This window comes from Eptatretus burgeri, chromosome 3 (genome assembly GCF_056783735.1).
Source record: "Eptatretus burgeri isolate ZD-2024b chromosome 3, Ebu_testis_v1, whole genome shotgun sequence".
Taxonomy (NCBI): Eukaryota; Metazoa; Chordata; class Myxini; order Myxiniformes; family Myxinidae; genus Eptatretus; species Eptatretus burgeri.
Genome location: NC_140963.1, coordinates 85099917 through 85126030, shown reverse-complemented (window position 1 = coordinate 85126030; position 26114 = coordinate 85099917). Strand labels below are relative to the sequence as shown.

Genomic DNA, 26114 nt, shown 5'->3' with positions numbered 1-26114 from the left:
TACTGCCAGTACTGGCACTGCAGGATCAAGCACTAGTGGAGCAGCATTCACCACTACCACTGCAGTATCTGCTGCAAAGAAGACAGCAGGGACAGCACCAAAACCAATGCTGAGAGCAGGTAGCATCACCGGCCCTTCATCACGTTCATCTACAAAGCAGATCCCTTCAGAGTCGAGAAAGACTGTGATAGTCCCATCTACAGGCAAAGAAGGACCCAAGTTAAGTTCTGCTTTTGCCAAATCACTTGATAGAAGCTCAGCAAAACCTTCGAATCAGAGGTCTTCTTCCTTGGCTGCACCTACCTCAAGCTCTCTCCTCAAACGTAAAATTGGATCTGGTACTACGAGTCTGACCTCTTCTGCTGGCAGTAAACACAAGTGTGATCGCCCTGCGGCTAAGTGTACTACGAGTTCTACAACTAAAAGCGCATCTTCCTCGAACACTGTGCAGGAATCTAGAGAAAAACGTGTCAACAGGATGTTCTTGTCTCCACAAACAAAACTCTATTGTTTCTTCCTTCGATATGCTAACAAGCTTTTTGAGAAGGGGAATCTTCTGCTCCAAAGAGACGAACCCTGTATTCATCTCCTGCACGGAGAATTGAATGGTCTTCTGAAAGATATCTTCGTACGGTTTTTGAAACCATCGGTGTCATCGGTTGCTCTGGTAAATGTACCCTTCTCTGACAGAAATCATCAGAAGAATGATGAGGACCTCATGATTGGGAACGATGCCAAACTGTATATAAGGGAACAAAGGAGTCTCAAGAAATCCACCTTCACTCTGAGTGAGTCAGACATCCAAGGTTTCTTCAGTGCAGTTCGCTCATATTATGTGAAAGCCTGCAATTACATCTTCAAAACCTGGCCGCTAGATGATGAATTAGCCAAGCATGCTCAGGTGCTGGATGTTAAGCTACACCAAGAAGTGGGGTTTGACTGTGTGGAGTTTTTCATCAAGAAATTCCCCTGTCTGTTCAGTGGCGGTGATAGTGACATAGACAGTCTTGAGAGTGAATTCGCTCACTACCAGGCAGACGCCTCCATAGCTACAATTGCTACTGAGACAGTGAGAGTGGATGAGCAGTGGCATCGGATTTCACAGCTCACAGATCCCTGCACTGGTGCCAAGAAGTATCCTAATTTGAGCAAAGTGATGAAGGGAATCTTGGTCATTCCTCATTCGAACGCATCATGTGAGCGGGCACTCAGTCTTGTACGGAAGAATCATACTGAATTTCGTCCCAATTTGAGTGTCAAAACCCTGGAAGCTCTCTTAATTGAAAAACTAGCTCATAGCACCCCTTGCTACCAGAGAGAATACAGCAAAGACATAATCAGAAGGGCTAAAAGAGCCACACAGCTGTCACTCAGCAAAGCTGCCATGGAAAAAGCAAGCAGCAGTAGTACCAGCCAGTAAGGAAAGAAAAATATTGCTTCTTTTGTGCTTTTTGTTAATCTTTGATTGTCCCCTAACTTACTAATATTAACATACATGTAACATTAAAAAGTGCACAATTTTCCCCTTTTTTTGTTCAAAAAGTGGGAATTCTTAACATGTTAAATGCTCCAAAATAGGGCTCAGAGGGCACTGGAGAGCGTCTAGAACCCCAGAGCTTCCAGGGCCCTAAGGCGGGCCCTGGACACCGCCGCAAGGGTCGAGCGCTCCGCGCTCGAGATGTGCGCTTCGCGCACATTATTTGGTGTCGGTTGCAAATCCTCCCTAATTCTGATTTCCAAAAGTTGGCATCTCTGATAGCATTGGCTTTATCTTGTCATAGAACATAGAAAGCTTTTACAAACTACACTACATAGAAGTGGTGCAGAGTCATGGTGCATAAGACCTCAGTACATGGTGGGAGTTGGACGTGGTGTGTGGAGTCAGACACTCACTGATGAGGCGACGGCAAATCCCACCAATCTCCATGCTGCTCACAGAGAACCCATCTACTGGTCTAATTCGTGGAACAGTCTCATCAACTGAGGGTACCTCTTGACTCTCTCTCTGCAAACAGTAGGGTGTGTCAGTCCATATTCCCATTAAAATATCTATTACATTGATAAATATGGCAGAACTTTTGAACACCCCCTTCCCCACATCCTCCATAAATACCTTTTCCCTTGCCTCCTCTTAGTCTTTGATCAATTTTTTTTGAATCTCCCCACTCCTTACACACCCCCTACCTGCCTTTCTCTCTCCTAATTCGCTTCTCTCGATTCCTTGTCTCAATTTTTATTTTCTCATTTCGCACAATCTCATTTAGGCCCCATCCTGCAACTGTCCTGACGCCGTAAATATATGGCCCCATCATATTAAATACACAATTTGGTATATGTCTGTCTGACCCCCGATACATTCGGCCCTGACTTATCCAATCGTAACTAAACTTGGCAGAGGAACGAAGGGTCATACGACGGAGGTTGCAGCAATTTCATCCCTCCCCCCTCGCCAAGGGGGTTTCCACCTTGGACGAACTCGCTGTTAAGGCGTATAAATAGCTCTCTCAAGGCATTTTGTGGGTCACACCTAACATAAGTAAAAATTATTATAACCACAAACTATTCAGTTAATTCTGTCCAAAGTATGAATACGTTTTTAAACGGTCAATAAACTACTGTTCCACACGAAACTGAATGAAATTTGGAGGAAACCCAACGTCTTTGAGGCATTCTATGCTTATCGCATCACCCAGAGACTAATGGACCTGTCTCGACTTGCTCGGCCGCTAGCTAGGCCACAATGATCTTTGACTAATAAAGGTGCTTAAAATAGTCTTCACGATTGATGGATGCATCCCCGATTTTTCTGACCATCAGATTATATGTAGGCTGTATATGGACTGTTTATAACTTATATCTTGGAGCCTCAGATGCGATTTCTCCTTGCCATGGCTTCAAGTGTGACATGCAACATTGACACCCTTCCAGCCCAATTGTAACCTTTACTTGATGCATAACCCCATTACTTATAGTCGTTGGCATTAGTGAATACTCACTTGAGGGAAATTTGGAGAAAATTGTACATATACATGTATATTTACACATGAGTGGTGTATAGGTTGCTGATTTGCTGATTATATAATAATCACACACTAATTCACACACCTCCCAGAAGTAGAATGTATTATAATCACAGATTAATCAATTTCATCAGACAATAATTGCATAATGATAATGGCATAATAATAATGTCATAGTAATAATATTGATGTTATTACAAAATAATAATCTGTAAATGTAATAGGCTAATGCTGTCTGTCTGTCTGCCTATCTGTCTGTCTATCCCACCATAAAACAGGGAAATGCTCCTCCAAGAGAGAAAAACAAGCAGTCATAGACTGGTACTTACGAAATCGTCAACTTGACCTCTGACCTTGTCTAATAAAACCTGTCTCTCGAGAGAAGGTAGCGACGCAAACCAGAAGATTCTACGACGATTCTGTACCAAACCATTTTAAAATCTAATATTTGACCTCACTGTGACCTTGACCTTTGACCGATTTTGACCAAAATCTAATCAGCGCTAGCCATCACGCTCCTGAATCACGTGGTGTAATTTGACATAGGTCGCTTCTTCCGTTCTCGAGTTATCGTACCTACAAACAAACACACAAACAGATGACGGAAGTCATCAATATACTTACGAAATTTCGTAAGTAAAAATTATCACGGAAAAGTTGTTTACAAATCAATCCAAATCTATGGGAAACTGGTGCCAAATTGTGTCCACGGATGGCCTCCTTCAGTTGGGTTACTTTTTTTTTTTAAAGACGTTGGTGGCAGGATTTGCACTCTGGCCACCGCAAAACACTTCGTTCCACAACATACACAAAAAAAACCGCAAATACAACCAAGAATAAACCACTCCTTGGGAGTACCTCCTGTGCAGCTGCCCTTCACAGGGAAGCTCACCAGATGACAGGACTGGGGCAAAGCCTTCGGAAACCCCATTATCTGATGATAGGAGGGAAAAACACAGGGCAACCCTGCTGGGTCGGGTTGTTGTGGTGTGCATCGGGGTGGTGCTGAGGTGTCGTCCACCAGACGGCAGTCTCCTCGAGTTAACCTGAGGTGGTTCCTTCGGGAGGGTACCTAGCATGTCCTCACTTGAAGAAAGTATGATCACATGTCTCTGCTGTTATCCGTGATGAGACATGTGTTGGTACTCATGGATCTGGAACCCTGAACCAGAATAGCAATAAGTTCCTTGACTTCGCAAGATGTCATGATCTTAGGTTGGCTGGTTCGTTATTTCAGCACCCACAACCACATCACTGGACTTGGTATTCCAATGCTGGTGGTGTGGCAAAGGACAATGACCATGTGCTCATTGGTCGCTGGAGGATGATCCAGCATTGCAGCATTTACCGGGGCTCTCAGTTCCTCAATACCGATCGCGAGCTTGTTTTAGCAACGATGAAACTGTGTCTCAAATCCAAGAGAATGGTACCATCACAGCCTATGCTGGATATTAACAAGCTCAAGGATGAAATGCATCTGAGGAGTTTGCAAATAGGTTGAGGGGGATCTGGGTGTTTCAGGGGATAATGAAGAGTTATGGAGTGCCTTCAAGACTTCCATCCTTGATGTTGCCGGCAGGTGTCTTGGAACCCATTGTCAGGCCAAGAGGAACTTTATCTCCCAAGGGACACTGGATACCATTGACCAGTGTCGCAGAGCCAAGCTTGATGGCAGAACTGAGCTGTTCTAGACGAGAGAAAATATTGAGATTTCTTTGTCGTACAGGCATTTTAGAGAACAATTTGTCAAACAAGCTTTTTTGAAGGATTACAATGTGCTGAATCCATTTCCAGAACATGAAAGCTGAATTCAGCCTTCATTTCCCATGACAACCAGAAAACAAACATGGTCACCATGAAGACAGAAACAAAATCATAGGTTTCTTCAGAAATAGCTGGTATTGTAAGAGAAGTCTCACTGTAAGAACTCAAGTAAACAAACTTTTTAATAAAAAAAAAACACATCAAAGCAATATGATGGTTAATATAATGCAAAAATTTGATCGAAAGAGCCCCAAAATGTAACACCAGTGGAAACACCGCTAACACCCCCTTTCGTGTGTGATTTCTGAAACCTCAGACATCGATATGACCTCATAATGGAAGCTGAATGTAGCATTAAAAAAGGATAGGCCAATGACGTTGGAACTACTGTATGTGTTCTCTGTCAAGAAAACACAAAAGATAAACTATTCAAATGTATGAAAAGGGTAAATCCACCTTGCAAGCAGCAGCACGTACGAGAACTACACCTCAGAGATCCTGAGAACGGACGTGCAATTGAAAGGTTCAATGGTGGTGGTCGTATGGTCGCTTCCCTGCCGTGGTCGCTATCATTTCTTGAAACGTGACTGTCGCTGATGCAGTGCCCCTCTACCAGTACACACACTGAAACTGGTACTCATTTCGCCGACCTCGGAAGGATGACAGGCTGAGTCAACCCCCTGGTGTAATAATTCAGCGGCTGTCGGGGCTTGAACTCAGGACCCTAGGATCCCAAGCCGCCACCCTAACCACTGAGCCAACACCAAGCTAAAAAAGGTTCAATGCAACGTTTGCTTCACAACCAGATCATGAAACCCTCTCCCATAGATCTTGTTATGCAACGTGTACAAGCAAAGTCCACATTTCACGGCTTGCCAAGTCACACGAGAGTTCATCAAGCAAGGTGAGTTCAAGTGACCAGGCTGCAGGTTCGAGCAGACCATCCACACTGCTGCAAAGTAATGTACATGCTGTCAACTGGGAAACATGTATGTTTTTTTGCCAAGGCACGAATACTAAAGAAAAATTTAAATCTGTCACAACGTTCAACATGAGCAATGCTATTTTGGAGGCTTCAAAGTATGATCCAGTTACCCATGAACGCTTTTCAGGTGTAAACGATCTCATTGCAGCTGAGGGCAAATATCATAACTCGAGCTTCCACAAGTTTCGGAGGAAGACATCAAAAACAGAGAAGTTTGTTGAGGAAACTGGTGTCGCCATGATATGGCTTGCTGATGAGTTCAACGAAACTGCAAAGAAAACTCAAATACTTGAACTTTCAGAGGTGTGGAACCGATATTGTGGCTTGGCAAAAATTGCAGAAGTTGAAATATCCCAATCTTTCATTCGAAGAAGTAGTATGTTCAAAATCAAACTTAAGTCACGGATCAGTGACATCTATGACTGCATCCCTTTACCAGAAAGAAAAACATTGTTTGTTCCAGTTGAGTTTGTAAATGTACCGGTTCCAACATTACTGCGTGAAGAACAATTGCCCTTGCTGATGCTGACATATCAATCCATGGATGGCTTTTTTGAGATGGTACGCTTTGAAACTCAGATCTGACGTCCTTGCACATCCTGTCCAGTGTGAGCACTCCTCATTTTCATAAATGCCAAGGTGAGCCAATGAAAAAAGCCAAGAATTCACAAGGTTTCGGAAAAGCGATGATAAAAGAAAACCTATACGTCAAGAAAACCTATAAAAAACCAAGACGCCAAGGTGAACAACGAATAGCGAAGATCTTGTGAAAAAAGCCAAGGAGTGGTCACACTGATCCTGTCTGCAAAGGTTTTGTTGTGAACGAGGACAAAATTATATCTTGCATTCCTGACAGCCTGTTCATGTTCCTCCAATTGATGTTTGTTGGCCAGTCTGTTGCCAGCTGACCCATGGCCATAGGAAACAGATGAAACATAATCTGAGGATGTCAGCCAGAACGAAGTGAAAATACAGACCAGGATTCTCAGTATTGCCCAGGATATCGTGTACAACATCACTGGTGACAAACACTGGATGCCGAAGCATCTTGGTCTCGCAGGGACTCTGCACCAGCGAACTAGATCATAAGAACTTGTTGAATTATTTCACAATGCCAGACATATCATCAGTTACAAGAACATCTTGCAAGTTGATAAACCTTTTCAGAGAGCACCCTGCACACAATGGATCTGGTTTCAGGTGCTGTGATCCCTCCAAACTTTATACCCAGCAGATTCATGCATTTCACATGTGACAACATTGATATCAATGACTCGAGCCTTGATGGAAAAAAACCAGCTTCCATGCCATGCAGGTGGCTGACTGGCAAAGAGGTCCAGAAGGTGACATGGGGATGAAGACCTTCACACCTTCAAAGAACACTAGTCTTGAGGCTCCTGATGTCATGGAGCAGTTTTGCCAGCTGAAATAATAGCAGGAAAAGCCAAGCCCACACTGGTAAAGGCCCAGTCACACCTTGACGTTTTAGCCAGCAATGGCAACGTATTAAAATGTATGTAAAACGCTGGCTGACGTTGAACTTTGATGTTTTTTTTTAAAGATTCGGACATATTCATAACGACTTTGTCTTAAGCATAACGTATTAGTAACGGACACAGAACGTTTCGTTGTGTTATAGATAACTTATACCAACGAATGCTGAACCTGTTGTCGGCCTACACAACCGATGCCCAACGATAGTCTAACTTATGCATGGCGCGCTGCACACATCGCCGACGATGACGTGGAGTAGGTTATGAAAAGGCTGCCGCACAACGATTCAAATCATAACCGCCGCAGAAATGGAAGTGTCAACATCACAGTCACACCTTGGCGATCTTGCCAGCGTATGCCGACCTCTGAAAAATGCGTCTAAAACGCTGGTGCACGTCGAATACGGTATGGGTAAGTTTGGTATGCGTGAACAGAACGCTAAAGTACGCTATCATACGTCGTAGTAAGTGGAGTACGTCTTGTAATTTTGAACATGTTGAAAATTTTATGACGTACTTGCCGTATGACACACGCTCCGCATGCGATGGGGATAAGTTGTACGCACGATATGCGATCGTTGACACACATCGACACACGTTACTTGTAAGGTACTCATAAGTTGAAACACGTCAAGGTAATGGTTAGCATCAGTGTTCCAGACTCCCGTTTTTTTTTTTCTTCGGTATGACGCTGTTCAGTGTACAGTGCAGTTATGATTTAAATCGTTGAGCGGCCAGCCTATTAATTATATTATATTATAACCGCACTAGAAATCGAAGTGTCAAAATTACCATCATACCGAAGGAAGGAAGGAAGAAAAAAACCAGGGAGTCTGGAACACTGACACGAACCATTACCTTGACGTGTTTCGACTCATGAGCACCTTACAAGTAACGTGTGTCGATGTGTGTCAACGATCGCGTAACGTGAGTACAACACGTTACTCATAGGTTAGAAATAAGTTTCGGGTACGCTAACCATTACCTCGACGTGTTTCGACTTATGAGTAACTCACAAGTAACGTGTGTCAACGATCGCATAACGTGCCTACAACTTATGGCCAGCGTTATGCGGAACGTGTGAGTCATACGCTGGCATAAGTCTTAAAATTTCAAGCATGGAAAATTTGAGGACAACGGAAAAGTACAACGTTTAAAGCCAGCGTACAACAACGTATGGCAGTGTTTTTCAGCGTGCTCTCAATGTTATCAAAACTTACCCATAATGTATTCGACGTGTACCAGCGTTTTAGACAAATTTTCCAAAAATCGGCATAAGCTGTCTAAAACGTCAAGGTGTGACTGGGCCTTAAGACACACTCAGAAAGACTGGAATAGCAAGTCAGCAAAATACACTGAGTCAGCTGTACATGCCATTGCACAAGACATGGTGTTTCTTGTCAAGCGACAGGGAACAAAACAAAGTTGGACTTGCTTCAACCAGAAACACACTAAGCGAGAGCGAGAGAGAGGGAGAGGGAGAGGGAGAGAGAGAGAAGACAGAGACAAACAAACAGGGACAGACAATCAGGGAGACAGACACAGAGAGAGAGAGAGATTGTGATCAATAAAATTTCTTTGAAAAAAATGACAAAATTATAAAGTGCATTTGCAAGAGTGTGTGCAGCACATTGCCTGGAGGGCGGGAGTGCTCACCAGTAATAATAATGAGGATAACATCCTGGCCGAGTCGAAAACATCGTAAGCTCAGCGAGTGTGAAAATATATCTTGTATATTATTTCCGAGTTTGTGGTTTCGTGTCGCGCTATCTTCGACTTTGTTCTGCGCTCGAGTAACGTGATATTCGGCTTACATTATCTCAAAGATAATGAGGTGCATGGTACAAAAAAAAGTAAATAAAATGGTTCTGAAACAGTGAAATCATATTCCACTTACTGCATAAAAGTAAAATTACTACTGATACTCTGCGTCAGTTCCTTTCTCAAACACACCCACCCCAACATGTCATGCAGAGCACGGGTTATGCAAGTTATAATGAAGGTGAAAAGGACTTTGAATACAAATGTAATACATGACCCCCCACTCTCTCCCCCCACCACTCTCCCCCTCACCACTCTCCCCCCCACTTCCCCCCCCACCCCAATGCATGCTCAGCCAGACGTGTGTGCCAGGTGTCTGAACCCTGCGGTTCCTCTCGTACTGAGGGGGGTCGTTGTCCAGGCGACAAAAGCATCATTTCGGGTAAAACTAACCCGTCTCACGACGGTCTAATCCCAGCTCACGTTGCCTGTTCGTGGGTGAACAATCGAACACGTGGCGAATTCTGTTTTGCTCAGGGGGAGGGTGTTTCTACTCACAAGTTTAGAAAGCATCATGAGGGCATTTAATGGCTCCTTTTTAACTGGCGATACTTGTTATAATCTCCATCACTGGTTCATTAGACTGCAATCGATTATTCACCCCTTTGTAAGGATTGTATAAGAGGATGAACACTTTTCATTTTTCATGAAGTATTGTCCCACTTTGGTCATTGTACCAGCCCAAAGTCCACACCGAAATGCAGATAAGACAACCAGCTTAAATTGTATCTTGCAAGAATGCATAGCAGCGTGCTCCATAATGCAGCCCCTGCATCCACTGCACCAGAATGGCACATTACAGGATTCGACTCATGGGGGAATCAAAACGTGGAATCAGACATCTCGGAGTTCTTGCCAATCCCACAGTATAATGTTTTTGAACCTACAAATTTGGATGGCGAGATGGCCCTGTGGCCTTTGAGCTACGTCGTCTCGATTTGATTCCTGATGGATTGGGATCAGACAACGAAATGTCATCCCATTGCATGTTATTGCTTCGCAGAACACGCCAATTCTTCCGAGGCTGGAGTTGTTCAAATGGTAGTCCCATCTGCCGGCACTTGTTCATTATGAGCATCAAAGATCCAATGATGCACTTCGAAAACGACGGGCCACTGTGTGCCGGTGCTTTGGTGGAATTCCAAACAGTTGTCTCCCAATTATCTTGGTAATCTGCGGTAGTCGTCCAGATTATGAACATTTGGTTAATTGAGCTAAACGTACCACCAACCTCTGCAAGATGAAACGCACTCACCCTCACACTCACATCCCGTTCCAAAACATCACAAGGATTCTTCAACAACAATTAATATCATGAAGTGTGCAAGTGGAGACGAACATCGTTTAGGACCCAAATGGTAAGGAAGACGGTACAGTACATGGCAGCAACAGGAGGTTTAACCGGTTTGCACAAGTTCTGTAATGAGAAAGGACACTGTGCAGAATGTGATTCGTTTGGCTAAACAGATTATTCGATTTATATTCTCCATAGAGTGTGTAACAAGTACACAATAACGTCTTCTGCGACGCTGGACCAGGTAATGGTGTACAGGTAAATTTGCATCTTGGGCTGTCACACATCGAAAGCTGATGTATATGGAGTTTTCCCACGACACCTTTACGGTATCGAGTGCACGGAACGGACACAGACTTACCTCCTTACTGTTGTTGCACTCAGGTGGGACGCAAGGTACGTGGGCAGGTGGTGATGAGGCCGTCGGAGCAGCGTTTGCTTTCGTGCCAGACGCAGACTCGAAAAGAGTGCTCGAGTGATGTTCAGGGCGTCCCGTGACATTCATGTCCGTGTCGCCATCGGAATGTTTATAAGGCATGAACCTAGCCTGTTCCTCAGACCCAGGATTACGTGTCTCCACGGCCTCAGGCGCAGGTCCTCGATCTTTTAAAGTTTCCACGTACTCTGACATGGCTGGTTTTTCTGCCACGCCAGCATGTTCTGTTGCGTTCTCCTTCGCTTTCCCAACCACCTTCTTCTGAGACCTGGTTTCATTTGGCGTGTTCATGCCTGGACCTGTCAAATGCTCATCCTGCTTGCCAGCTTCTGCATGATGAGCATTCCTGGAATAAATGATTTGCTGGATATTCCCCAAACAGAATGCTGGCGGTGGTCTGTGGACGGCAGAGTGTAGTCCTGCAGAGTCAAAACCACCACTGTCTCTGATGTCAGTCGGAAGGGGCCATAGTTGAGGCTCACAGACGAATGGGAGGGTGGGAGGATCACTGGGGAGTTTGGATGGTCTTTGGCTCGGGCTGTGATGGAAACGACCTGCTCTCCATGGGATAGACATGATTTTGGGAAGCAGAGAGTGAGGAGAAAGAGAATGTTGGTGTGGGGAGGTCATGGGAAGGGGGGGGGGGGGGTGGGAGGTGAAGAAATTAAGTTAACATAACAAGGGTGAAATAAATTAAACAAAACAATGAAAAATAGCACAGTAAAGGAAGTACACACTTTCAAAATCGGACATTTCTTAAATAACCTTGTTTTCTGTCCAACCGCAGATAAAGTGATGACATATTAGTGAGAACACTGGACGGGATGCCCATTAAAATACAGCAGAAGGAAGCAGGATAAAAGATTTGGATTCCATCTTCCAGGAAGGTGACAATCAGGAGATATTCCCACATATTACGATTGGATTGTGAGTGAGTATAAACAACGTTACAATTGGATTGTGAGTATAAACAACATGCTACGATTGGATTGTGAGTATAAACAACATGTAACTATTGGATTGTGAGTGAGTATAAACAACATGTTACTATTGGATTGTGAGTGAGTATAAACAACATGTTAATATTGGATTGTGAGTGAGTATAAACAACATGTAACTATAGGATTGTGAGCGAGTATAAACAACATGTTACTATTGGATTGTGAGTGAGTATAAACATGTTACAATTGGATTGTGAGCGAGTATAAACAACATGTTACTATTGGATTGTGAGTGAGTACAAACAACATGTTACTATTGGATTGTGAGCGAGTATAAACAACATGTTACTATTGGATTGTGAGTGAGTATAAACAACATGTTAATATTGGATTGTGAGTGAGTATAAACAACATGTTACTATTGGATTGTGAATGAGTATAAACAACATGTTACAATTGGATTGTGAATGAGTATAAACAACATGTTACTATTGGATTGTGAGCGAGTATAACCAACATGTTACTATTGGATTGTGAGTGAGTACAAACAACATGTTACTATTGGATTGTGAGCGAGTATAAACAACATGTTACTATTGGATTGTGAGTGAGTATAAACAACATGTTAATATTGGATTGTGAGTGAGTATAAACAACATGTTACTATTGGATTGTGAATGAGTATAAACAACATGTTACAATTGGATTGTGAATGAGTATAAACAACATGTTACTATTGGATTGTGAGCGAGTATAACCAACATGTTACTATTGGATTGTGAGCGAGTATAACCAACATGTTACTATTGGATTGTGAGTGAGTATAAACAACATGTTACTATTGGATTGTGAGCGAGTATAAACAACATGTTAATATTGGATTGTGAGCGAGTATAAACATGTTACTCTTGGATTGTGAATGAGTATAAACAACATGTTACTATTGGATTGTGAATGAGTATAAACAACATGTTACAATTGGATTGTGAATGAGTATAAACAACATGTTACTATTGGATTGTGAGCGAGTATAACCAACATGTTACTATTGGATTGTGAGCGAGTATAACCAACATGTTACTATTGGATTGTGAGTGAGTATAAACAACATGTTACTATTGGATTGTGAGCGAGTATAAACAACATGTTAATATTGGATTGTGAGCGAGTATAAACAACATGTTAATATTGGATTGTGAGCGAGTATAAACAACATGTTACTCTTGGATTGTGAATGAGTATAAACAACATGTTACTATTGGATTGTGAATGAGTATAAACAACATGTTACAATTGGATTGTGAATGAGTATAAACAACATGTTACTATTGGATTGTGAGCGAGTATAACCAACATGTTACTATTGGATTGTGAGCGAGTATAACCAACATGTTACTATTGGATTGTGAGTGAGTATAAACAACATGTTACTATTGGATTGTGAGTGAGTATAAACAACATGTTACTATTGGATTGTGAGCGAGTATAAACAACATGTTACTATTGGATTGTGAGTGAGTATAAACAACATGTTACTATTTGATTGTGAGCGAGTATAAACAACATGTTACTATTGGATTGTGAGCGAGTATAACCAACATGTTACTATTGGATTGTGAGCGAGTATAAACAACATGTTACTATTGGATTGTGAGCGAGTATAAACAACATGTTGCAATTGGATTGTGAATGAGTATAACCAACATGTTACTATTGGATTGTGAGCAAGTATAAACAACATGTTACAATTGGATTGTGAGCGAGTATAAACAACATGTTACTATTGGATTGTGAGTGAGTATAAACAACATGTTGCAATTGGATTGTGAATGAGTATAAACAACATGTTACTATTGGATTGTGAGCGAGTATAAACAACATGTTACAATTGGATTGTGAATGAGTATAAACAACATGTTACTATTTGATTGTGAGCGAGTATAAACATGTTACTATTGGATTGTGAGCGAGTATAAACATGTTACTATTGGATTGTGAGCGAGTATAAACAACATGTTACTATTGGATTGTGAGAGAGTATAAACAACATGTTACTATTGGATTGTGAGAGAGTATAAACAACATGTTACTATTGGATTGTGAGAGAGTATAAACAACATGTTACTATTGGATTGTGAGTGAGTATAAACAACATGTTACTATTGGATTGTGAGTGAGTATAAACAACATGTTACTATTGGATTGTGAGTGAGTATAAACAACATGTTACTATTGGATTGTGAATGAGTATAAACAACATGTTACTATTGGATTGTGAGTGAGTATAAACAACATGTTACTATTTGATTGTGAGTGAGTATAAACAACATGTTACTATTGGATTGTGAATGAGTATAAACAACATGTTACTATTGGATTGTGAGTGAGTATAAACAACATGTTACTATTGGATTGTGAGCGAGTATAAACAACATGTTACGATTGGATTGTGAGCGAGTATAAACAACATGTTACAATTGGATTGTGAGTGAGTATAAACAACATGTTACTATTGGATTGTGAGCGAGTATAAACAACATGTTACTATTGGATTGTGAGCGAGTATAAACAACATGTTACTATTTGATTGTGAGCGAGTATAAACAACATGTTACTATTGGATTGTGAGCGAGTATAAACAACATGTTACTATTGGATTGTGAGCGAGTATAAACAACATGTTACGATTGGATTGTGAGTGAGTATAAACAACATGTTACTATTGGATTGTGAATGAGTATAAACAACATGTTACTATTGGATTGTGAGAGAGTATAAACAACATGTTACAATTGGATTGTGAGTATAAACAACATGTTACGATTGGATTGTGAGCGAGTATAAACAACATGTTACCATTGGATTGTGAATGAGTATAAACAACATGTTACGATTGGATTGTGAGTGAGTATAAACAACATGTTACGATTGGATTGTGAGTGAGTATAAACAACATGTTACTATTGGATTGTGAGTGAGTATAAACAACATGTTACTATTGGATTGTGAGCGAGTATAAACAACATGTTACTATTGGATTGTGAGTGAGTATAAACAACATGTTACTATTGGATTGTGAGCGAGTATAAACAACATGTTACTATTTGATTGTGAGTGAGTATAAACAACATGTTACTATTGGATTGTGAATGAGTATAAACAACATGTTACTATTGGATTGTGAGTGAGTATAAACAACATGTTACTATTGGATTGTGAGTGAGTATAAACAACATGTTACTATTGGATTGTGAATGAGTATAAACAACATGTTACTATTTGATTGTGAGTGAGTATAAACAACATGTTACTATTGGATTGTGAATGAGTATAAACAACATGTTACTATTGGATTGTGAGTGAGTATAAACAACATGTTACTATTGGATTGTGAGCGAGTATAAACAACATGTTACTATTGGATTGTGAGCGAGTATAAACAACATGTTACTATTGGATTGTGAGTGAGTATAAACAACATGTTACTATTGGATTGTGAGTGAGTATAAACAACATGTTACTATTGGATTGTGAGTGAGTATAAACAACATGTTACTATTGGATTGTGAGCGAGTATAAACAACATGTTACTATTGGATTGTGAGCGAGTATAAACAACATGTTACTATTGGATTGTGAGCGAGTATAAACAACATGTTACTATTGGATTGTGAGTGAGTATAAACAACATGTTACTATTGGATTGTGAGTGAGTATAAACAACATGTTACTATTGGATTGTGAGTGAGTATAAACAACATGTTACTATTGGATTGTGAGTGAGTATAAACAACATGTTACTATTGGATTGTGAGTGAGTATAAACAACATGTTACTATTGGATTGTGAGTGAGTATAAACAACATGTTACTATTGGATTGTGAGTGAGTATAAACAACATGTTACTATTGGATTGTGAGTGAGTATAAACAACATGTTACTATTGGATTGTGAGTGAGTATAAACAACATGTTACTATTGGATTGTGAGCGAGTATAAACAACATGTTACTATTGGATTGTGAGCGAGTATAAACAACATGTTACTATTGGATTGTGAGTGAGTATAAACAACATGTTACTATTGGATTGTGAGTGAGTATAAACAACATGTTACTATTGGATTGTGAGCGAGTATAAACAACATGTTACTATTGGATTGTGAGTGAGTATAAACAACATGTTACTATTGGATTGTGAGCGAGTATAAACAACATGTTACTATTGGATTGTGAGCGAGTATAAACAACATGTTACTATTGGATTGTGAGTATAAACAACATGTTACTATTGGATTGTGAGCGAGTATAAACAACATGTTACTATTGGATTGTGAGCGAGTATAAACAACATGTTACTATTGGATTGTGAGCGAGTATAAACAACATGTTACTATTGGATTGTGAGCGAGTATAAACAACATGTTACTATTGGATTGTGAGTGAGTATAAACAACATGTTACTATTGGATTGTGAGTGAGTATAAACAACATGTTACTATTGGATTGTGAGTGAGTATAAACAACATGTTACTATTGGATTGTGAGTGAGTATAAACAACATGTTACTATTGGATTGTGAATGAGTATAAACAACATGTTACTATTGGATTGTGAGTGAGTATAAACAACATGTTACTATTTGATTGTGAGTGAGTATAAACAACATGTTACTATTGGATTGTGAATGAGTATAAACAACATGTTACTATTGGATTGTGAGTGAGTATAAACAACATGTTACTATTGGATTGTGAGCGAGTATAAACAACATGTTACGATTGGATTGTGAATGAGTATAAACAACATGTTACTATTGGATTGTGAGTGAGTATAAACAACATGTTACTATTGGATTGTGAGCGAGTATAAACAACATGTTACTATTGGATTGTGAATGAGTATAAACAACATGTTACTATTGGATTGTGAGCGAGTATAAACAACATGTTACTATTGTATAAACAACATGTTACTATTGGATTGTGAGTATAAACAACATGTTACTATTGGATTGTGAGTGTTACTATTGGATATCAACATGTTACTATGTTACTATTGGATTGTGAGTAGTATAAACAACATGTTACTATTGGATTGTGAGTGAGTATAAACAACATGTTACGATTGGATTGTGAGCGAGTATAAACAACATGTTACTATTGGATTGTGAGCGAGTATAAACAACATGTTACTATTGGATTGTGAGTGAGTATAAACAACATGTTACTATTTGATTGTGAGTGAGTATAAACAACATGTTACTATTTGGATTGTGAGTGAGTATAAACAACATGTTACTATTTGATTGTGAGTGAGTATAAACAACATGTTACGATTTGGATTGTGAGTGAGTATAAACAACATGTTACTATTGGATTGTGAGTGAGTATAAACAACATGTTACTATTGGATTGTGAGAGTAGTAAACAACATGTTACTATTGGATTGTGAGTGAGTATAAACAACATGTTACTATTGGATTGTGAGCGAGTATAAACAACATGTTACTATTGGATTGTGAGTGAGTATAAACAACATGTTACTATTGGATTGTGAGTGAGTATAAACAACATGTTACTATTGGATTGTGAGTGAGTATAAACAACATGTTACGATTGGATTGTGAGTGAGTATAAACAACATGTTACTATTGGATTGTGAATGAGTATAAACAACATGTTACTATTGGATTGTGAGAGAGTATAAACAACATGTTACAATTGGATTGTGAGTGAGTATAAACAACATGTTACGATTGGATTGTGAGCGAGTATAAACAACATGTTACCATTGGATTGTGAATGAGTATAAACAACATGTTACGATTGGATTGTGAGTGAGTATAAACAACATGTTACGATTGGATTGTGAGTGAGTATAAACAACATGTTACTATTGGATTGTGAGTGAGTATAAACAACATGTTACTATTGGATTGTGAGCGAGTATAAACAACATGTTACTATTGGATTGTGAGTGAGTATAAACAACATGTTACTATTGGATTGTGAGCGAGTATAAACAACATGTTACTATTTGATTGTGAGTGAGTATAAACAACATGTTACTATTGGATTGTGAATGAGTATAAACAACATGTTACTATTGGATTGTGAGTGAGTATAAACAACATGTTACTATTGGATTGTGAGTGAGTATAAACAACATGTTACTATTGGATTGTGAATGAGTATAAACAACATGTTACTATTTGATTGTGAGTGAGTATAAACAACATGTTACTATTGGATTGTGAATGAGTATAAACAACATGTTACTATTGGATTGTGAGTGAGTATAAACAACATGTTACTATTGGATTGTGAGCGAGTATAAACAACATGTTACGATTGGATTGTGAGCGAGTATAAACAACATGTTACTATTGGATTGTGAGCGAGTATAAACAACATGTTACTATTGGATTGTGAGTGAGTATAAACAACATGTTACTATTGGATTGTGAGCGAGTATAAACAACATGTTACTATTGGATTGTGAGTGAGTATAAACAACATGTTACTATTGGATTGTGAGCGAGTATAAACAACATGTTACTATTGGATTGTGAGCGAGTACAAACAACATGTTACTATTTGATTGTGAGTGAGTATAAACAACATGTTACTATTTGATTGTGAGTGAGTATAAACAACATGTTACTATTTGATTGTGAGTGAGTATAAACAACATGTTACGATTGGATTGTGAGCGAGTATAAACAACATGTTACTATTGGATTGTGAGCGAGTATAAACAACATGTTACGATTGGATTGTGAGTGAGTATAAACAACATGTTACAATTGGATTGTGAGTATAAACAACATGTTACTATTGGATTGTGAGCGAGTATAAACAACATGTTACTATTGGATTGTGAGTGAGTATAAACAACATGTTACGATTGGATTGTGAGCGAGTATAAACAACATGTTACAATTTGATTGTGAGTGAGTATAAACAACATGTTACTATTGGATTGTGAATGAGTATAAACAACATGTTACTATTGGATTGTGAATGAGTATAAACAACATGTTACTATTGGATTGTGAGTGAGTATAAACAACATGTTACTATTTGATTGTGAGTGAGTATAAACAACATGTTACTATTGGATTGTGAATGAGTATAAACAACATGTTACTATTGGATTGTGAATGAGTATAACCAACATGTTACTATTGGATTGTGAGTGATTATAAACAACATGTTACGATTGGATTGTGAGCGAGTATAAACAACATGTTACTATTGGATTGTGAATGAGTATAAATAACATGTTACTATTGGATTGTGAGCGAGTATAAACAACATGTTACTATTGGATTGTGAGCGAGTATAAACAACATGTTACAATTGGATTGTGAGTGAGTATAAACAACATGTTACAATTGGATTGTGAGCGAGTATAAACAACATGTTACAATTGGATTGTGAGTGAGTATAAACAACATGTTACAATTGGATTGTGAGTGAGTATAAACAACATGTTACTATTGGATTGTGAGTATAAACAACATGTTACTACTGGATTGTGAATGAGGAGAAACAACATGTTACTATTGGATTGTGAATAAGTGGAAACATGTTACTATTGGATTGTGAGCGAGTATAAACAACATGTTACTATTGGATTGTGAGTATAAACAACATGTTACAATTGGATTGTGAGTATAAACAACATGTTACAATTGGATTGTGAGTATAAACAACATGTTACGATTGGATTGTGAGTGAGTATAAACAACATGTTACTATTGGATTGTGAGTGAGTATAAACAACATGTTACTGTTGGATTGTGAGTGAGTATAAATAACATGTTACTATTGGATTGTGAGGATAAACATGTTACTATTGGATTGTGAATGAGTATAAACAACATGTGACTATTGGATTGTGAGTGAGTATAAACAACATGTTACTATTGGATTGTGAGAGAGTATAAACAACATGTTACTATTGGATTGTGAGAGAGTATAAACAACATGTTACTGTTGGATTGTGAGTGAGTATAAATAACATGTTACTATTGGATTGTGAGGATAAACATGTTACTATTGGATTGTGAATGAGTATAAACAACATGTGACTATTGGATTGTGAGTGAGTATAAACAACATGTTACTATTGGATTGTGAGTGAGTATAAACAACATGTTACTATTGGATTGTGAGTGAGTATAAACAACATGTTACTATTGGATTGTGAATGAGTATAAACAACATGTGACTATTGGATTGTGAGTGAGTATAAACAACATGTTGCTATTGGATTGTGAGAGAGTATAAACAATATAGACCGGGAGCCCGGGGCCCCGAGCTCAAACGAATGAGGTACTAATATCTGAGCACAGGGGCATGAATGGAGGATTCAAAAGACATATAAAAAGTTATTTTTGCCGGGTACCACCCTCTGCGTAAGGACCCTGGTGACCCTCCAATGGGGTCCTTAAAATTGGCTCGATCAAACATTGGAAGTTCCAGTTGGTATCACATCCATATGATGCATATGACCAACCTTACAACAAAACCACATGTTACAGACATGCCTACTACTGCAAAAGCCCCCCCCGGAAGCCCCAACAAGGGCCCCCCAAAAAGGGGCTAACTTAAACATTGGAGGTACTAGATAAAACCAGGTTTAAATTCATATCCACATCCCACAGAGTGTAAAATGTCCATTACCAGACAAATTGTCTGCTGCATTGGCCCTTCCAGAACCCCCAAAAGTGAGCTCTAAAAAGGGCGAAACATTACAGTAGACCAAAAATACACAATTGGCATAATTTTGCACATTATGCTGGCACAACATTACCATAGGAAACATTTATGTTTTGCAATTTAACAAAATAACTACAAAATACTAATAAGCCGACTGGTATCACACTATGAACCAGTAAACTCGGAAAAACTACAGGCTCATATTGTACTGAAATACTCGGAAATATAAGAAGACATAAATAGTTATCAATAAAATGCTTCCTAACTTCTCCGAACACTCTTTTCTGAGTTTGGAGATGTTATATTAGGAGAGGTCAGGGAACATTAGAACTGTTATTACTTCCAAAGATTTCCGAGTTCGGAGACGTTCGGAGAAGTTCGGAAACATTAGAACTATTTATGTCTTCGTCTATTTCCGAGTATTTCAGTACAATATGAGCCTGTAGTTTTTCCGGGTTTACTGGTTCATAGTGTGATACCAGTCGGCTTATTAGTATTTTGTCGTTATTTTGTTAAGTTGCTAAACATAAATGTTTCCTATGGTAATGTTGTGCCAGCATAATGTGCAAAATTATGCCAATTGTGTATTTTTGGTCTTCTGTAATGTTTCGCCCTTTTTAGAGCTCACTTTTGGGGGTTCTGGAAGGGCCAATGCAGCAGACAATTTGTCTGGTAATGGACATTTTACACTCTGTGGGATGTGGATATGAATTTAAACTTGGTTTTATCTAGTACCTCCAATGTTTAAGTTAGCCCCTTTTTGGGGGGCCCTTGTTGGGGCTTCTGGGGGGGGCTTTTGCAGTAGTAGGCATGTCTGTAACATGTGGTTTTGTTGTAAAGTTGGTCATATGCATCATATGGAAGTGATACCAACTGGAACTTCCAATGTTTGATCGAGCCAATTTTAAGGACCCTATTGGAGGGTCACCAGGGTCCTTACGCAGAGGGTGGTACCCGGCAAAAATAACTTTTTATATGTCTTTTGATACTCCATTCATGCCCCTGTGCTCAGATATTAGTACCTCGTTCGTTTGAGCTCAGGGCCCCGGGCTCCCGGTCTAATATGATGTTACTATTGCATAGTGAGTGAGTATGAACAACGTGTTACTATTTTATTGTGCGAGTATAAACAACATGTTACTATTGGATTGCGAGTGAGTATAAACAACATGTTACTATCAGATTGTGAGTGAGTATAAACATGTTACTATTGGATTGTGAGTGAGTATAAACATGTTACTATTGGATTGCGAGTGAGTATAAACAACATGTGACTATTGGATTGTGAGTGAGTATTAACAACATGTTACTATTGGATTGCGAGTGAGTATAAACAACATGTTACTATCAGATTGTGAGTGAGTATAAACATGTTACTATTGGATTGTGAGTGAGTATAAACAACATGTGACTATTGGACTGCGAGTGAGTATAAACAACATATAACTGTTGGATTGTGAGTAATAACATGTCCAGCTGGTAAGAGTGTGCAGAATCGACATGTCCCACCTCGTCTGCTCGAATTGTGATGCAAGTCCCACAATTCTTCCCTTCCCTTGTAACAGATCATGCTGAATGTCCATGGGTGTTTGTTCTCTAACTCCTGTGTTTTGATAAAACCAATAAATAATTAAGGAGCAAATCATTTGTGAAAGACGAGGTGGCCGAGTGGTTAAGGTGATGGACCATTGTGTTCTGCGCACATGGGTTAGAATCCCACCTTTATCAGTGATTTTGTTAAATATTTTTTGAAAGGAATTCGAAAGTTATTCACAATACGCAGAAAAAGATTTCATTCCTTCCACGGAATGAAGAAAGAGACTCATGAATCGTCAGGAATGTCATGTCAACGTGTTTGGGGGGGGGGAGGTGGTGGGGGGAGGAGGGGCACCTTGAATGACATTTCTCAACACCAACAACAGAAATAGCAAAAGAGCACATTCCTCATCACTCATTTGTCACTTCATTCCATTACACTCTTCAACAAATACCAAAGGTAAACGAAGCAGTCTTCAAAACTCTAGTTCGTGCCTTTGAAATGCCATCATCCTTCCTGGTATTTGCAAACATGCCATCTATCAAAACATCAAGTATATTTGGAGTTTGCCTGCAGCTCATTACTTAGATTTTTCTGAAACGTATTAGATATTCAAATCATGTATTGTTTTGATCCAGAGAAGTGTCTCCACAAAACATCACAGACGGAATCATACATACGGGCCAGCGTAGGGTTCTCGTCCTCTTCCCTGCGCTCCTGAGAGTCCACAATGAGCTGCAGGTCAATCCCATGTGCACGAGATGGTGCGACGAAGAATCTTGGAGGAACTCGCTCCCCGATGCCGGGGACGAGGCCGAGCTCCAGGAACATGTGGCTGTGCACCCGAGGGCTCAGTAAGCTGAGTAGCTGGTTCACACTTGAACACAAAACAAAGCACACTCACCATAAATGTACAACAACAATGTTTGCATGTCATTTGTGCGTCGTTTGCACCTGTGCGACGTTTCGAGAGCTATCCGATGGGTATCTGCGCCCGCTTTGCTTTCATGGCATGAGTGAGCCACTACACGCTGGTTCCCATAATGAAAATGCAGACTCAGCTGCCATCATCCTGAACCAATTCATTATTTCATTGTTGATAGGGTTATCGAACGCTCGTGGGTTTATACACGTAGCATGTGCACATCAAGGACTTGAGGACACATTGGACCCTTAAGAACCCTACCACTTTTTCGACCTTTTTGAAGCCCAAGACCCTTTAAGACCCCAAAGATCCTTCAGGACCTTGAGACCCCTCAGTCTCTATAGACCCCGTTATACCTTTTGTCTGAGGACCTTCCACAATAACACTTGAAGTTCACCAGTCATAATCAAAAGGCCCCCCAATTGGTAAACAACCTCAGTACCAAGCTAACAAGGCACAAAATAGAATTAATTAATTATATATATATATATATTTTTTTTTCGGCTTCTGCTAATTTTAGTTCATGAAATCGGGAAAATCCCACGTGGAATATAAAGTCCCGCATGGCAAAGATAAAACGGTGTCCATGACGACAATTCCACCCCATTACAATCAAATGGGATTTTTTTTTGTGATTTTGTTATTGCCAATCCTCTAGAATTTTTCAAAATATCAAATTCAAACTTACACAGCTTATATGTATGCATGTGTTGTATGAATGTATAATATCTGCTCAAAATTAGCCAAAGGTCAAGGTCAATGGCATCCAAAACATGTAAAACAGCTATTTGGCAGCAATTTGAAAATGTATCAACCAAATTTGTTATGCACAACATACCATCATGTAAAACACTTCTTGTTAGGTCAATTTTTTTCAAATTACCATATTGATGTTTCCATGGCAGCTAATGTTTATTTGGATTTCACTAGTATCGTGCTGTGCACAACATCTTTCTTGCTTGTTTGTTTGTTTCTCCGTCCTTGTGCATGATATCTCAAAAGGTTGTGGACGGATAGGATGAAACTCGGTGGACAGGTTGGGTGTGCGACATGGACAAATTGATTCGATTTTGGTGAAGATCTGAATCCGGATTCAGATACGAGAGTTTTCTTAATTGTTCGAGTGATTCTTCACCACTGAGAGATGGGGCAAACAACGATATATAACAGATTTCAAAAAGTTGTGAACAGGTTATAAAACTTGGTGGATGATTTAGGTATATAACAAGAACAAGCCGATTCGATTTGGGTTAAGAATGCAGATCCGGCCCATCAGTGGGACACAAAACATAAACTGTTCAGCCTGGCTGAGATATGTACTCTACTGAGTGCTATTCGAGTTCCCTTTATTCCCACACTGCCAAAATCCCTAATTTAGCTCTCCCTTTACCTCATCGACAATAATGTGTACATATATATCATTAACCCCTTCCCACACTCCTCAAGCCGAAGAAGCTGCATAAAACAACCCAAGCAGACCTACACAAGGTAAGCACTATGCTGTTTCGAACCCTTCCCAGAATTCCTCAACAACTATAAAGATGTTTCCATATAGTACACACACGAGAATCCCAATGCTACACACCCCCTCAGCTACCAGACCGGTTTCATCACTTTTTTTTTTTTTTTTTTTTTTTTTTGTATACCTTGGTCGAGGCTCGTATGAGAGCTAACACACAACTCACAGCAAGGAGGCATGAGACAAGAGGGGTGGGAGTGGAAGGGACAAAACATTGGGGAACAGACACAGGTGAACTGTGGAAGGGAGAGGGATGGGGATGGGACGGGGAACATGGCGAGGAGAAGATGGACATTACAGGGACTTTCAGGAAGGAAAGCAGGAGAATTGAAGGAAGTGGGCTTGGGTGGATTATCGGGGTAGAAAAGATCGAGGATTTGGATGGGGGAAGATAAGAGGTGGTGGTGAACAGCTGTTTTGAAAGCCTGGAGGGAAGAATGGGAAAGAATAGAGTGAGGAAGTTTATTCCAAAGGCGGGAAAAAAGAGGAAGGAAAGAGTGAAGATGAGCAGTGATTCGTGATTTTGGGAGTGTTACCAGAAGGGGTTGTTGGCGGACCTTGAGCGCCCTGTGGAAATGTGGTTGGGACAAATCGCAGAGAGAGCAGGGGGGCAAGGCTGGAGAGGAGTCGGTAGAAGACAGAAAGACCACCGACCAACCTGCGGTGATTGAGTGAGAGGCCCAAAGACTCAGCTTCATTGCGGGAGATGCCAATGATCTTAAAAGCCCTGGTTTCGACAGCGTGAAGTCGAGAAAGGTGGGAGGCAGGAGCACCAGCCCAGAGGGGAGAGCAGTACTCCATCAGGCTACGGACAAAAGCTTTGTAAGTAGTCAGGAGCTCAAGAGGGCCGAGGAAGGACTTTGCACGACGGAGGATTCCCAGTCGGCGACTGGCTTTTGAGGCGAGGTTGGAAATGTGACTTTCCCAGGAAAGGTCATGGCAGATAGTGAGACCCAGAAGCTTGAAAGAAAAGACTTCTTCCAGAGGATTGTTGAGAAAGTGGATGGGGGGTTTTGTAAACGGTCCTTTCGAAGAGACATAGTGAGAGTGTGAGATTTGTGTGGATTGAAAGACATGTTCCACGTGTTGGACCAGTTTGTGATTTTATCCAGATCTGCAGTGAGCGAAGAAGCTGCTGCTTGCCGGTCTGAGGGATGACAGATGGTACGGCAGAGGGTGGAGTCATCGGCAAAGAGAAATAGAGGATTTTCCAGAGAGTCCGAGAGATCATTGATGAAAACCAGAAAAAGAACAGGGCCCAGAACGCTACCTTGAGGAACTCCAGCCTGCACAGGAAGAGGGGATGAAAGAACTCCATTTAGGGCCACACGTTGACTGCGACAGGAGAGGAAGTCTGCGAGCCATGAGTGGAGATGGCCTTGAATACCATGGGAAGAGAGTTTGGTGAGTAGGGCAGGGTGCCAGACTGTGTCAAAAGCACGTGATATGTCCAGGGATACGGCTCGGATTTCCTGTCTGGCATTGAGGACCTCCATCCATTGATGGGAGAGCAGTAGCAGCATATCCAGGGTAGAGTGACCTGGTCTGAAACCAAATTGATGATTGGAAATCAAGCCATTGGAGAAGAGGAAGGATTTCATGTCTGAAGCAATGATGGATTCCATAACCTTGCTGATGATTGGGAGAAGGCT

The 26114-nt window shown here is 40.1% G+C and overlaps 1 protein-coding gene across 3 annotated transcripts in view; it reads right to left on the bottom strand.

Annotated features, from left to right (window-relative positions):
- Positions 1 to 26114, bottom strand: part of LOC147030347 (uncharacterized) — a 162587-nt gene that overhangs the window by 102397 nt on the left and 34076 nt on the right. For 2 of the 3 annotated variants that reach the window (XM_085874291.1, XM_085874293.1), the window contains exons 2-4: positions 22699 to 22895; positions 10739 to 11367; positions 1894 to 2005 (exon numbers count right to left, since the gene is read on the bottom strand). In XM_085874291.1, the coding sequence (XP_085730417.1) occupies positions 1894 to 2005; positions 10739 to 11367; positions 22699 to 22849 (892 nt within the window). In that variant the 5' untranslated portion in view covers positions 22850 to 22895. Of the gene's footprint in view, positions 1 to 1893; positions 2006 to 10738; positions 11368 to 22698; positions 24487 to 26114 lie in introns of those variants that run through there. The other variant, XM_085874292.1, reaches the window with a different exon arrangement.